Below are 15,983 nucleotides of genomic sequence, written 5' to 3' on the forward strand. Positions count from 1 at the left end.
GATGCGGTTAAGAACTTGCATTGTTTTAAGACATTGATTACTCAATACTATGTCAATTAATTCCATAATGCTGTCAATTGTGGTTGATGTGCTGGGATTTCTAATTGGTCGGGATGATATTCTGCCAGCTCTACCTTCAGACCAGTGATGGTAGATGGTGTCCCCAAGAAACTGTTGAATTTATCTGGACAATAAGATGCTGGACTCTATGCTTGGTATATGGTTGCGATGAAAGAATCTCGACTTAATTTGAACTGTAATACTGCAACAAGGTGGAGGAATCCACCATGGCGGGGAGGGAACGGGGAGGGGTTGCGGGAATCCCAGAGCCTATGAAACTGTGTCACATAATGCAAAGTAAAAAAAAAAAAGTAAGTGTATTTTCTGCCCATATAAATCAGCAATATAATTTTACCAAACTTTATTTTTCAAATTTTTAGTTACAAAAATTTTAGTGTTTTTCACTTTCTAGAACATGATGTTTACTCAAATTTTGTTTTGCCAAATGTGCTTTCTTTTTATCTACATCTCATCTGTAGTCAAAAGACAGCCTCAAAATTTGTGTCATTTATTCTTAAATGTACAATTTTCTACCAGCTTTATACAACTCACCATACAGGCACTGAACAATGAAACTACTTCCCTATTCTCCTGGACACCTTCTAGAGTATACTCTGGCTTCTCCTGAAAATGGGTGTGGTCACTTAATTTTACCTGGTGGGAAGCAAAAAGAAGCACTGCTTATCACTTTGAACTGGCCACTCAAACCATCCATGAGGTCACAGATGTACTGCTTTCCTTCTATTCCCATCTACTTTCTGCCTGCATCTACCCATTCAAGTAAAGTTGGAGATTGTGGTACTTGCAATGGCTAAACTCATAACTCTGGGTCCAGTGATTGATTAAACTTGATCTTCCCAATACTGAACAGAAACATCATTTGATAATTTAGAGAAATTTGCTATAACACAATACCTTAGGCTGTTTAGGAAACGTAGGGGAAAAGCTTCTTTAAGTGCAGTTTGGAGAGTAAACATCCAAAATTGTTTAACCTCTGGTGAGAGATTCATCAAAATGGCATCATGGCGGGAACATCTGTGAGAGGGATCGAAGCCACAGAGAGAGTGGGTCAAGCTCTTCTTATAACTTACTCTCAAGGAACCCAGCTGAAACATAACTACAATAATCCTCGGTGATGATCGAATCACCTCTCACTAGGCCATACCTCGTAACATTATACCACTGTAATGCCACCCTACAGACCAAGCTCTAAAGCATAAACCCTTGAAGAAAAGACAGGAAACTCGTTTACATTTTAGGAGATATTAATTATCCAACAATGTGTTTAAACATGGCCATTAAATCATCTGGTAATTGTGACCTACCATGCCTTAGGAGCTTGTATCTCATTGCCACGGCATTAAAACTCACCTGAATAGTTTCATGGAGAATGTTAATTGATTTGTGCATTTATTTGATCTTAAAACCTACTTTAATTGCTTTAAACAATATGTTCATTGACTTTTTATTTATTTGAAGGGCAGACTTAGGGAACAGAACAAAGAGAAAACAATCTTTCATGTGCTGCTTTACTTTCCAAATGCTCACAACGGCCAGGGCTGGGTCAGGCTGAAACAGGAACCAGATCTGTCTGTGTCTCCCCTATAGATGGCAGGAACACTATTGCTTGAACCAGCTTCCGCCACTTTCCCAGGTGCATTCTCAGGGAGCCAAAGTGGAAACGTAACAACTAGGACTTGAAATAAAGCTTATATGAGACGCCTGTGCTCTTAATCCCCCATGCCACAATGCTGCTTCTTGTATTGACATTTTTCTGCATCAGGTACTTCAGTTTAAAGTCCAAAGAGCTTTGAGTGTATTCTCAATAATACATACACTAATAAAAATAAAGTCTTTTGGATTACAAAACCTAATATCCATTTAACAGAGAGAGCTCCAGGTTCTCCAAAAACCAGTTAAACTAAAGCAAACATCAATAATAATAACAATTGCAATACAAACAGTATCCCATAGAGAAATGAAAGTACTTGTCATCACACTTAATCCACCAGACAATCTGAGGCAGAAATTATATTATCAGCTATTATAGATAAGTAAACCGAGGATTGAAGAAATTCATACATTCAACAAATATCACACAGTTAAAACGAGAGAATGCTAGGATTTGAAATACATTCCATTAGCCACACAATGACTATGTTTTCATTATACTTTCCTTGCACATGTGCAAAAAGTGTAGCCTTTGTGTTGTACAAGATCAGCAAAATTTTTGCTCTGGACCTTTTAAGTCAACCATAGGTGTGACTTGAAACTCAATATATTTGTAGTAGGCCAACTTTTGAATTGATAAATTTGTGTAATCTATGGATAGAGTTGCACATATTCAAATGACCCTTGGCAGAGAAAAATAAATGGTTCCCAATTCATATGAAAGGAAGACAATTAACAAAGTCTTTCAGTGAAACAATAGAAGTGGGAAAAAAAGAGGAAACAATTATTTTTAAAGATTTATTTTTATTATTTTTTCATTGGAAAGGCGGATATACAGAGAGGAGAGACAGAGAGGAAGATCTTCCATCCGATGATTCACTCCCCAAGTGAGCGCAACAGGCCGATACTATGCCAATCCGAAGCCAGGAGCCTCTTCCGGGTCTCCCACACGGGTGCAGGGTCCCAAAGCTTTTGGGCCATCCTCAACTGCTTTCCCAGGCCACAGGCAGGGAGCTGGAAGGGAAGCGGGGCTGCCGGGATTAGAACCAGCGCCCATGAAACAATTATTTTTAGATGGTTCCCCCAAATCACTCCATAGTTATCTTCTGTAATTGATGACTGAGATATTTTAAAGAAAAAAAAAAATCAATGCGTCTTGCAGACTAGATAAAATTCACTAAAATGTTGTTCAAAATCAAGTTTTATTTGTTTCTACCTTGAAAAGCACTCTTACAATAATGAATATGAACTATGGAGGTAAGCTATCCTGGGTCCAAACTCCTTTTTAAATTATTACTATTTATTTGATTTTGTTGGGAAGGCAGATTTACAGAGAGCAGAGACAGAGAGAAAGATTTTCCATCCACAGGTTCACTCTCCAAACAGCTGAAATGTCCAGAACTGGTCAGATCTGAAGCCAGGAGCTAGGAACCAGGAGCTTTCTCCTGGTCTCCCACATGGGCGTAGGGTCCCAAGGCTTTGGGCTGTCTTCTGTTGCTTTCTGAGGTCTCAAACAGGGAACTGGACGGATAGTGGAGTAGCAGGGAGATGAAGTGGCTTCCATATGGAATATTGGCACTTTCACTGGGAGGATTAGCCAATTAAACCATTGTGCCATGCCTATGTCCAAAGTTTTTTTAAAAAAAATTATTTTATGCTATTTTGTCCTATTTTATTTTTTGATCTAAACTCTTGTTCTGTCTTTCAACAGCAATATGGTTTTGGAAAGTTATTTTATCTCTTTGTTTCTTATATTACAAAATCATATTTAAATAAATACAGTAATGATAATGCTGATTGAATTAAGATAAGGCTTATGTACAGAGAGATTGTATGAGGAAACATTCCCAGAAATATGAGGAGAAGGTTGGCAAGAATCATGTGATAGGAAAGAATTTTCTCGAAACTGAATAAAATGATGATTACACAAGTGTATACCTGTCCTAAAATGTATTTCATTGTACATTTGTAATTGGTGAATTAATTAGTAACATATTTAAAATTATCAATAACATTATACTTCACTAAAGGTTTTTTTTTAATTAGATTTGTTTATTTATTTGAAAGACAAAGTGACAGAAGTAGGGGAGGAGGAGACAGAGAATGAGTGACACTGATTTGCTTCCTGAAATTGGTACAACAGCTAAGACTGGGTCCGAGCTAATATTAGTCACCTAGAACTCTAGCTGGGTCTCCACAGCAGAAATACGTGAACTATTATCTGATTCCTCCCCAGGTGACTTAGCAGGGAGCTGTACAGTCAGCACAGCATCGAGGATTCAAACTGGCATTCCAATAGCAGATGCTGGCATCACAAATGGTAGTGTAATCCACTGCACTACAATGGCAGCCTCTAAAATTGCTATATTAAAAACAGGCAAGTCCGTCACCACTACATATCCTAATAAATACTCAATGTAGCTTAATTCAATGTAGTTAGAGGGGGAAAGAGAGCTTTTCTATCTGCTGGTTGATTCTGTAAATGTCTGCATTAGCCAGAGGTGGGCAAAATTAAAGCCAGAAGTTTGAAATTCCAGTCAGCTTTCGCATGTAGGCTATAGGGACCCAAGTACTCGAGCCATCATCTGATGCCCAGTAGAAGGTTAGATTAAAAGTGTAGTGCCTAGATATGAATCAGTACTCCAAAATAGGATGTGGCCATTTCAAGCATTCGCTTAACCTGCTGGGTCACACAACTTGTCCCAACTATTATTGGTAAGGAGAGTGCAGACTCAGTGGATATAGATGCCTTGATGGAGATTTATTTGTGTAACATCGGAGGAAGGAAGAAGAGGAGGAGGAGGAGAAGAAGTAGGAGGAGGAGGAGGATAAAGTAAGACAGAAATACAGGTGTATACATTCAGAACTACATTCCAGAGGGTTCCTTTTGATGTAGCCAAAGTGGAGCATGAGTTCATTTCCTGGGCCCCTAGTCTGTGTCTGTAAAGGAAAAATAACAACCGTAACCATTTGCAATTTAAACAAGAGAATGTGATTATGCTACAGAACATGTGTCGCTTCAAGATTTTCACAGTGCTTGGGACAGACAGAGGTCTTAGCTCACCACTCGTTTGCTGCAGGTTCTTGCCAAAGATCCAGCATCTGACTCCAGAAGGAAGTAATTTGGTTGTTCAGAGAGTGAGCATTCCTAAATGATTGTCCCCAGCTCTTCTGACTCTACTCATTTCTTTTGGTAACATTTGCAGTATTTTTGAATTGGGAAATTAGTTTTTAGAAGGATATTCCACATCTTGCAAGTTATCAGCCCCTATAACTGTGTAATATGAGAGCTTTACCAGCTGGCTGGAAGTAGGGAGCATTTGGAAAAGGCTGCTACTGATCACACTCAAACAATAGGAAATTTGATGACAGATTTTGGCCAACCTTTCCTTTCAGTAGTAAAGGGAACTTAAAAAACATTCCCCTTCATGTGGCATATTTACAAATAGAATACATATTTACAAGCAAATATGCCATGTCAGAGAGTGATAATACAAATAACACAGGTTAAACGTGTTGTGATATGGAGTAGTTTCCTCCCGAGGGTTAATTGAACTTTTTCAAGGAAGTAATAGTTGCATGGAAAACTGCAAAATAAAATGACCATTAAGCATCTGAATGAAGATCATCACGAGGAAGAGAACAACAAGTGCAAAAAAATCTGTGATGAAAAAATGCTTGTGTTTGGGGAGTGGCAACCAGATTGGATTCTGGCTCAAGGAAATAGAGGTAGAAAATAATAGTAGACACTTAACAAGGCCTAGATCATGTAAATACAGCATTAACAATTTTATTTACTAGAAATGTCTGCATTTTTCCTGGCATAGAAAGCCACAGGGAAACTGAAATCATGGGAGTACATTTTAAAATTCCAAGAAGACACACAAGAGAGTATTCCTTCCTCCCTTTGTACATTTATTGAGGTGGTTCCCTATAATTAGTCCAGGAAACAGTAGCTTTGTTTGTTCCACGGCAGAGCGACAAGCTGTCTGAGGCATTTACGTTGATGAATATCAAGCACCCATGTGCGTGCTATGTATTAAGGCAGCTTTTGTGACGACAACTGGGATTTCAGACATCAGTCTATAAAGAGAAGTATTTTTAGCTGAGGAAAGAATGTAAGATATAAACTAGGGTTTATTGTAAAGGTCCAGGGATCCTAAAGAGTCTGGATTGATTGAATGATTTTGCCAATAAACAGATTTGGCTTCTTCTCTGCAAACCAAGGCACAGGAATGCATACAGTCAGAAAGCCTACAAATACCAAAGGGAGGTTCAAACAGCATTTTGTAATGCAAACAACACCACGATTAGAGTTTCTTGCTTGCTGATTAATCTGTTATTTGACCCTGGTCCGTTAATAAAACTGTCATGCTTGTTACATTTTTATGGATTACAAAAATCCTTCCATATACATAATTTTGTAAAAAAGCACTCATTTATTTGAAAGTCACAGTATTAGAGAGAGGGCAAGACCGAGATCTTCCATCTATCTGCTGGCTTTATCCCTAAGTTAAAGGCCAGTGCCGAGCTAGGCTGAAACTAGGGCCTGGAACTCCATCTGAGACTTCCAGGTGGCTGGTAGGGGTCTAGGTACATGGGCCTTTTTCTGATGCTTTCCCAAGAGCATTGGCAGGGAATTGATTGGATTGCAAATAGAGGAGCCAGGACTGGCACCAGTGCTCATACAGCATGCCAAGGTTGCATGTGATGGCTTACCCCACTGTGCCAGGCTGCTGGTGCCCATGTATATGACTTATTTGAATTTTACAACTTGAAGACATGGCTGGAAGATACCAGAAATATAATGTGATATCCACATAGAAGAGGTCTGCGCTTCAAAGTAGCCGAGTTACCTATCCATGGATATTGTGCTGCCACCTTAATAAGCGGCAAAGGCAATAAGAGAAGGTAGGTCCAGGACCCAGTACAAATTCCACACTTTAGTAGTACAGTTTAGCAGTGTGGATTGCAGTGATTTTGAAAAACACATAGGCTAATTGATGAGTAAAACAAATAGCAAACACAGGCACAAATCTTATTATAAAAGTAAAGGTTTGATATGAAGACAAGTTGACAAACTGATGCAGACCACAGATGAATTATACTGGGTTACTAAAATGATAGAGAGAGAGAGAGAGAGAGAGAGAAAGAAGGAAGAAGGAAGGAAGGAAGGAAGGAAGGAAGGAAGGAAGGAAGGAAGGAAGGAAGGAAGGAAGGAAGGAAGGAAGGAAGGATGAACTCACCTCTCAGCTGCTGGTGTTGTTCAAGTGAACATATTTAACTATCATATGGCTCAGACTTTCCCCACATACTGTGTACTGATGCCCCTAAGTTGCCTTTCCTGTAGCAAACTCGTACTTTTATGGAGTTGCGAGTACGTCAAGATGTCAGTTCATAATTTCTAAAGTATTTTCATTTTTACCTTTAAAAATGTGTGTGTAGTTATTTAAATACTTTTGTATCCCATGCTTAGTGTAAGGCATAAAAAGACAAAGAAAAAAAGGTGCTGTCAGTCACTTTTAATAATTCAAAAAATGGCTCAGATAACTTAGAAGGCTGAAAATAAAAAGACAGCTTTATGGCCGCAAATCAGTATCTACTTATTAGTTCAAGGACAAGTATTCATTACTCAGAGCTCATTCTGGAAATGAAGATTCTGTGAAAAGTGGCATGACATAACAATGAAGAAAACGGGCCCATCCCACAATAATGCATGGAAAGAAGCATAAACTACTTTAATGATACACAGAAAATACGCCTTGAGAAGTAAAACGTCTAGCCAAAGAATATGACGTGCTTTGCGCTTTTTAAAAGAAAGTGAAGAAGAAGCTGAAAAAATATCAGCATCAACATGTGTCATTGAATTTTGAGCAAAAACAACAACATGTAGTGTCTTCCTGCTGAGGCAGTTAGGTAAACAATAACCTTTATGAGTGAGAAAGGCCAAGGGGGAAAAAAAAACAAACAAAAAACCCAAAAAACAAAACAAAACAGAACGTTTTAAAAATGAGTTTTCTTGTGTGAGGGAATGAGGAAACAAGCCTTGAAGGCAGGCAAAGGATTACATCTAAAATAAATGCTCTTGTTCAGTAATCCTGGTTTTACGCCTCTCTCCAGGGGGCAGCAGAAAGGATTATTAGTGTCAAGGGACATATTAGATCTGCTAAGGCTGTGATAAAGTCCTGGAAGTGTTTTTCAAGAACTTTATATCCACCCAGTCAATTTCTCAGGAGACAGAAGGAGAAACCAGAGGAGGGCATATCCATGTTGGTAGGAATGCATCTGGGTACAGGCTGGTCTCCCGGCTCTCTAGTGGCAAGCAGATCTGGGCAGCTGTGCCCGCCTCAATGAACTTGGCTAGCACAGTTACTGCATTATGCCTAAATTCTTTCTGGCGCTAAGAATATCTGAGTTGTGTCCAGTGATATATGCACCTATATAATATCAAATGCAGTATAGGATGAGGACACAGGAAATAGGAAATCATATACAATGAATGAGAATACTTTTAAGTTACTCCATGAAAAACAAAGATTCTACTCATGTGTTTGCAATATTGACAGCACATTGTAAAATAGCTGGCATACAGAAAGAACATTCAAAAACATTCATGTTGTAAATTTTTTATTAACAGCAAACAGGGATATTATTAAGAGGTGAAAGCAAAACAATTTTATAACAGCAGTTTATTATAATTATATACAAGCAGATGCATATCGGCTATAACATGAAATCACACCTTTCTAAAACGATTCCAAACTACATCATGGAATTGTCTACACTTGGCCAGATCTGATAAATTTCTAAATGTTTAATGAAAGAGATCGCACTGTACAGAAAAGAAAAAAAAAATAATAATAGCTTGCAGTTCCTCTGCTAACCACGACTTCCCAAGCTACTTCTCTGCAAGCCTATTTAGTCATCTATAAAAGCTGATTCAGTCACAAAAAGTAAGTAGAATACAAAATAAATCCACAGAAGCAGGGCAATGGAGACAGGCGATGTCTTCTAGCCACCACCCCATTCAAACCCACACCCTGCTTAGCACACTCAAGGCCCTTGGCTCGGATATGTACCAAACCCAACTTAGTTCATCACCTCTCATCCGTTTTCCTCCATTAGACAGTATCTTTTTTTTTTTTTTTTTTCATGTCCCAAGTATTGCGGAGCTGGCATGAAAAAGACAAAATCTAGAGAGGGACGATAGCACCTTACTTGAGGTGGAAGTTTGTGGAGACCTGCAATAACAGGACTTAACTTTACCGGCAGCAGGAAACGTTAACAGGTTCTAACGAAAGCTTGTATAGTGCTCCTCACAGTATCCTGGGGGTGGGGGTGAGTAGCGTTCCCGGCTTGAAGATGCGCAAAGGTGAAGCTGATAGAAACCTCCTGAACACTCTTCAGCTTTTAAGTAGCAGAGGCTGACTTCGAATTCAGGCTACAGGTGTGTCGTTTCCTCACCTGTAGAAGAAATCGTGTCCCTCACAAGGAAGTAGGTATTTAGTGTCAAGGGGCCGGAGGAGAGCGACCCCTGGACCCTTGGAGATCCTAGCCACGTGCCAGCCTTAAAGGGCGTGGGCTTCTTTAAGGGAAAGGAACTTTTCCTTCCCCGACAAAAAGTTAACTTTTGAAGTGGGAGGGGTTCTCGCTGAAGGAAACTCCCAGTGGGCAGAAGGCCACCTCGATGGATAAGCTCTTACCTGGCCAAGGATCTGAGGAAGAAGAGGAAGAAGAGACTGCAGAGCAGAGGGAGGCGAAAGCCCGAGAGAAAGAGTCCGGGCCATGGGTCGACCAGAAGGAGTCAGAGTGGTCGAGCCTGTTGGGAACGGATGTTGCCGGTCAAGACAGCCGAAAAGTGACGGGTCCCGGGGAGGATGCCCCAGAGGAGCCACAGGAGTCGGGCTCAGGCATGGCCCTGGAGGCAGCGGCTGCCGGGCCGGGGAACTCGGACAGGGCCATCCCAGAGGAGGAGGCCGGGGTACAGCCAGTGTGGCCGAGGGGCGGGGAGATGGCGGTCCCCGAGGGTGCGGCACCCGCGGCCCCGGCGGCCCCGGAGGGCCGGAGTCGGGGAGAGAGGGAAGCTGCGCCCCGGAGAGAGCAGCAGCAGTGGGTGGGCAAGAGCAGAAAAAGTACGGACAAGCGCAACCGGGACGAGGACAGAAAACCGAGGCAACCGGACAGGTACTGGGAGTCTTACTGGGAAGGAGGCAAGGAGCGCTACCGGCAGAAGAAAGTGAGGCGCAGGGCGAAGAGCAACTGGAAGTACAAGCTGGAGAAGAAGGCCAGCTGGCTGAAGAGCCCAGAAATCTGGGAATCTGCGGAGGAGGGTGAGGAGGCTGAGGAGGAGGAGAAGTTGGAGGACAAAGAGGAGGAAGACAAACCGGAGGAGAAGGCCAGCAAGGAGAGCATCGGCAGCTTGACAGTCCTGCAATTCAGCAAGCCGGAGATTAGATTCAGTATCAGTCAGAGGGCTCCTCCCAGTCTGTCCCAGCGGAGAGTTACCAAATGCATCTCTGGTCTCAGTGTCATGAACGAGCTAGCCAAGATGGGCGACCCGAACCTCCTGGAGATGGTGCAGGAGGAAGGTAGGAGGTCGGGGTTGAGCGCGTGGACCCCTAGCCCCTAGCCGCAGCACAGGGTCCCCCGGGGGAGGGGGGATGTTGGTGGACTGCATGATGAGTCCTGGGAATGTTCACTTGGCTTGCCAGCGAAGGGCGCCCCTTGCCCAGCCTGTGCTTAGAGTGGAATTCGCTCCCACGATTTCCTTTGCAGCTTCTGAGGACTTGGCACCTGCGTCCTTATGACACCTGGACACCTTCCTTAATCCTTTGTGTACTATGGGGCAGCTAAGCAATTTGGAGAGGGCAGGATAGCACACCAGGCTCGTATGCTGTGATGCTCCTGAGTCTGAACCAATCAAAGGGTGGGAAAGGTCTTCCAAGAGAAGTAACAGAATAGATCATAGGGCTGCGATCCCACATGCACGGTACTGGCCTTGGACTTCTTTATCCTGGCTCTGCAAGTTATTGTTCGTGCTTTGAGATGCTTGTGAATCATGGAATGGCAGAGGGATTTTTAAGGATGTATTTTATTTATTTATTCATTCATTCAGTTAGTTAGTTAGTTAGTTATTGGAAAGGAATATTTACAAAGAAGAAAAGACAGAGAGAAAGATCTTCTGCCCACTGGTTCACTCCACAAGTGGCTGCAATGGCCAGAGCTGAGCCTATCCAAAGTCAGGAACCCATAGATTCTTCCACGTGGTGCAGGGTCCCAAGGTTTTGGACCATCCTTCTCTGCTTTCTCAGGCCGCAAGTAGGGAACTGGATGGGAAATGCAGCACCTGGGACACGAACCTGTGTACTTATGGGATCCCAGTGCTTGAAGGGGGAGGATTAGCCAATGGAGCCATGTGCCCAGGGGGGCAGATCTTAACACCTGTCAGTTTTTGAATCACTGCCATGTTTACAGATCAGCTTCAGTTGGACCTATAGTGGTGTTAACAAACATGTGTCCAGTGCTTGCTAAGGTATTTGCTCATGCCTGTAGTCTGTTGGATCTATTTTGGTAAACATGTTTTTCCCCAAAATACACATGTTTTGTGTGGGCCATTCCCAGGAATTCAGTCACCTCAATGGCTTTCTATTTTACTGGGAAATATTTAATATTAGATGTAAGCCTAGAAACTTTTTTAAAATGGCACAAATAGTCTGAGAGTAGTTTTACTTTTCAGTTTCCAAAGACACTGAGAAATCTAATGTGACATTGCATCGCTCTCCTGCTTTGCAGGGAGCATCATTGGCATGCAACCTTCCTATCCTAAGATCCACCCGTTTAAATTTTTCAGTATATTTGAGTTTTTGCAGCAATCATCATAAAGCAATTTTGGAACAATTTTGTCTCCCCAAATGGAAACCTCTTAGACAGCCATTCCTTGTCTCCCCTACCTTAGCTCCAAGTCCCTAATCTGTCACTGTTTCTATAAACTGGCTGATTCTAGACACTTGGAATAAATAGGGTCATGTATTATGGCTTATAGTAGCCACTTACTTCTCTTAGCCTAATGTTCTTGAATTTCATTACTTGGGATTTGTATTAGTGTCTCTTTCAGTTGCCAGCTAATATTCCACAGTGGAGCATACATCAGATTATCCACTTATCAGATGGTGTACATTTGGATTATTCCACATTTTTGATCCTGCAGAGAACATTGTGAATTTTTAGTGTCAACACATATTTTCATTTGCTTGAATTATGCTTAAAAATGAAATTGCTAGATTATGTGGTGGCATCCTATTACACATTTTGAGAAAGTCGCGAAGTGTCTATATCTTTTTCCATTTCCGTGGACAATGGATCTGCGCTTCCAGCAGTTTCGTTTGTTGTTTTTAGTGTAGCCATCCAAGTGGTTGAGAAACCGGTGTCTCTTTGGCATTTTCATTTGCATTTCCTCAATGAATAATTTACTATGTATCTTCATACATTATTTGTGATTTATATATTAATTTTAGAGAAATATTTATTGAAACATGTTTTCAAAATATTTTTAAATACTGACTTATAATAGCTCTTTATATGAATTGTATTCAAATCCAATATAAGTTTGCAAATATTTTTACCTATTCTGTGGGTTTTTTTCTCCTTGTTCTTCATGGCATGACTTGACGCACATTATCTTTTATAAAATCAAAAACTAATAATGATTGATATAGTAAATGACTATCAGTGCCTTCATATTCACCGGATATGCATTCCAAGCCCTCTACAGGAAGCCTAAACTCATGGATAGTACAGAACCTGTATGCACCCTTTCTTTTTTCCTATGAACTCATACCTATGCTAAAATTTAATATATAAATTAGGTATTCAGGCAGAAGCATTGTGGCATAGTAAGCTAAGCGACCCTTTATAGTCCATGTCATAATGGAGCACTAATTTGAATCTTGGCTGCTCTACTTCTCATGTAGCTCTCCGGTAATGTGCCTGGGAAAGCAGCAAAGTCTGACCCAAATACTTGGCAAATGGGAGTCCCGGATGAAGCTGTGGGCTCCTGGCTTTGGCCTAGACCAGGCCCAACTGTTGTAGCCTACTAAACAGGGAGTCAGTGAACTGAAGATCCCTGTCTCTTCCTCCTCACCCTCCTTCATCACATTCTTTTTAAAATAACTAGCTATTCAAACTGTTTATACCTAGAATTTTCCATGTAATATTTTCAGGTTACAAATAGTTCTGGATAGCTAGAATCATGGAAAGTGAAATCTCAGGCCAGAACCCGGATGACTGCTGTATTAGGAAATAGGCGTGGTGTTCAAAGATGCAAAACTCCAAATGATTTTCAAAAGTACAGAGTTAGAATTTCCTTCATTTAAAAATATTTATTTGAAATCCAGAGTGAGATAGATAGAGAGATAGATAGATAGATAAAAGTAGGTATCTTTCATCTGCTTGTTCATTGCCTCAATGCCTATAATAAGAGATATACAGAGTCAGATATACAGAGGGGAGGATACAGATACTCAGATATACAGAAAGTCAGATATTCAGGGAGGAGGAGAGGCAGAGGGGAAGAGCTTCTGTCTGCCAGATTCACTCCCCCTACAAGTTGCCGCAACTGCCAGAGCTGTGCAGATCTCGCAGGTTCCCAAGGCTTTGACCATCCTTGACTGCTTTCCCAGGGCACAAAGGGAGCTGGATGGGAAGCAGGATCACTGGGATTAGAACCTGTATGGGTTCCTGGTCAGGACTTTAGCTGCTAAGGCTTGCACACAGCAGCCTAAAATCTGCACAAGGCTAGCCCCTGGAATTTCTTTAGATACACATTTAATGCTTCCTTTTTAAACTCTTTTTTTTTTTTTTTGTGGTTTCTTTCTTTGGTGACAATTGCTATCTTACAATTTCAGTAACCTGATGTCTAAATGTATTCATAATTCATTTAAAGCACTTGGCAATTCTTTGTAATAATTCCTGTGGTAAATCTGCAAGTCATACAGATACATACTTTTCACTGAAGGATAAATGGAAAGGGAAATGTATATTATCAAATGTTCTCTGCAAGTACTTTTATGCACCAAAATAAACTGATCTTTTAATTCAATTTCCCATGAACTTTTGAAGTACCCTCTTGTGTTTCCTAAGTCCCATTTAAGGATTAAAATGATGGTTAAACAATTTATTTACATATAATTAATTTTTAAACCTGAGATATCTTGCCTTTTTGACAGATTAATGAATTGTCTCTATTTTTAAAAAGATTTATTATTTACCTTATTAGAAAGTCAAATATAGAGAGGGTCGAAGGAGACCAGATCTTCCATCTGCTGGTTCACTCCCCAAGTGGCCACATTGGTCACAGCTGAGCAGATCAAAAACCAGGAGCCAGGAGCGTCTTCTGGGTTTCCAGGTGTAAGTCCCAAGGCTTGGGACCATCCTCTACTGCTTTTCCAGGCTACAAACAAGCAGCTGGAAGGGAAGTAGAACAACTGGGACATTAACCAGCATCCATATGGGATCCCAGTGGGTGCTAGGCTAACTCAGGGCACTGAGGCCCTGTTTTTAGGTTTTAATACAATGTTGAAACACATTGTCTTCACATTTGAACATATAAATAAGTAGTGACTTCCAATGTATCATTTTCCTACTCTACTCATTTTAAAATGGAAATTTTAAGAGTAAAATATAATAGAACACTTAAACAACCACCTAAATAATCATTGCCAGTAGAATGTCAGTACTGCTGAAACTGAACTGTTGACTAGTTAATGTTGTAAGGAAATTTTGATTTGAAATATTCATTCTTCAGCTAATTTATGATACAGTTAACATTGGAAAAGAAGGTTTAGGATTTTAGCATTGGAAAAGGCAGCTTCAATGCTGCATGTAAAGTTGCCTGCAATGTTACAGCTACGTTAAGCACTGTGTTTGACAAAAACGACCTGCTTTTTAGAAATGTGTGTGTTTGCTTCCATATAAAAGCACAGAGCAATTAATGATGGAAATCTGTGCTGAGAAACACATCACTAGTCTTTCGTCATATGAACATTACAGAGTGTACTTAACAAACCAAGAGGTATAGCCTTCTGTATAACATGCTACATTATAATCTTAGGATACTGCTGTTATGTATCTGTTCTGTCATTGATGGAAATGTCATGATATGAGACATGACTGTACTCAGAGTTAATTTTATGCTTGCGGTAAGAATGTAAGCTGAGAAGATCATGTTGTGCATGCATAGTCTATTTTTGGGTTCTGTGTTTGCTTGAGTGTGTATTCTTAGCAATGTGCCCTCTCCGTGATTGTGCTAGCCTTCCTTTTTAGCAAATATTTGATGATTCCCAGGGTGGATTGATACCAAAACCTTCGTATCTCTGGTGTTTGGCCCACAGAAAGATTATGCTCCTTCCATTCATATTAGAAGAAGCTGGAAGAATAGTAAGAAGTTGACTTAGAGTTGTTGGCTTCAAATCCTGCTTCTTCGGCGGTTTTGACAGAGGTTTGGCAATATACACAATTATTGCATTATTATGTTCTGTGACTAAGTGTGCCTAAATCTGTGGCATGTGGCACCGTTTGTGTGTGTGCCTGCGTGTGTGTGAAAGAGGGCTAATAGTTAGTTTGTGTGTTTGAGTGATCATAGTGTGTGAGGAAATAAATCTATCCTCTTAACCCTGCTTCTCAGAAAAGATTACAGTTTTCAAATAAAGAGTTTGTCTTTATACTTGTTCCTCCTGGCTCCGGGGGGTAGACTGTGGTAGAGGGAGATATGATTTGGCTAGCTGTCCAGAGAAGAAGGTTATAGGTAGGGAGGTATTGGAGCTGGTGAGAGGCCAAACCAGGAGAAGGAGGAGGTTTCTGGCAAAAGCTGAAGAAAGGATATTTAGGTTTATGTGTAAATAATAATGGTAATAATAATAATAATAATGTGAGCAAAAGTTACTATGAAGAAACATACATGTTCGTATTAGGGAAAGGAAGAAGTAAATTTGAACTGTGATGGGAAGAGTAGTGATAAAAGGTAATTTCAAGTGTATATGTTGTCTGTTTTCCATGTTCTTGAGTGATACATCATATGTTTCTGACAGCAATTTGAAAGTATTTTTCTCCTAGTTTTAGGTGAAGCAAAATTTATTAGAGGAAGGAGGAAGCAGAGCTAGAGTCATAAGATGCTTTGTAAGCCTAGATTATTCTTGCAGCTATTTGATGATTCTGTGCTATAACTGTTTTTTATTTGGTGAATGGTTCTTCCTCAC

At 40.5% G+C, this 15,983-nt stretch overlaps 1 protein-coding gene across 1 annotated transcript in view; it reads left to right on the plus strand.

The window, feature by feature from the left end:
- The first annotated feature begins 9,418 nt into the window (after positions 1-9,418).
- The window catches only part of ANO5 (anoctamin 5), a 68,051-nt gene continuing 61,486 nt past the window's right edge, over positions 9,419-15,983 (plus strand). Inside the window, exon 1 of the mRNA XM_040980264.1 lies at positions 9,419-10,319. Within this exon, the coding sequence (XP_040836198.1) occupies positions 9,419-10,319 (901 nt within the window). The remainder of the gene's footprint in view (positions 10,320-15,983) is intronic.

The sequence above is a fragment of the Ochotona curzoniae genome, unplaced genomic scaffold, assembly GCF_017591425.1.
Source record: "Ochotona curzoniae isolate NIBS_2020 unplaced genomic scaffold, NIBS_Ocur_1.0 contig_3432, whole genome shotgun sequence".
Classification (NCBI taxonomy): Eukaryota; Metazoa; Chordata; class Mammalia; order Lagomorpha; family Ochotonidae; genus Ochotona; species Ochotona curzoniae.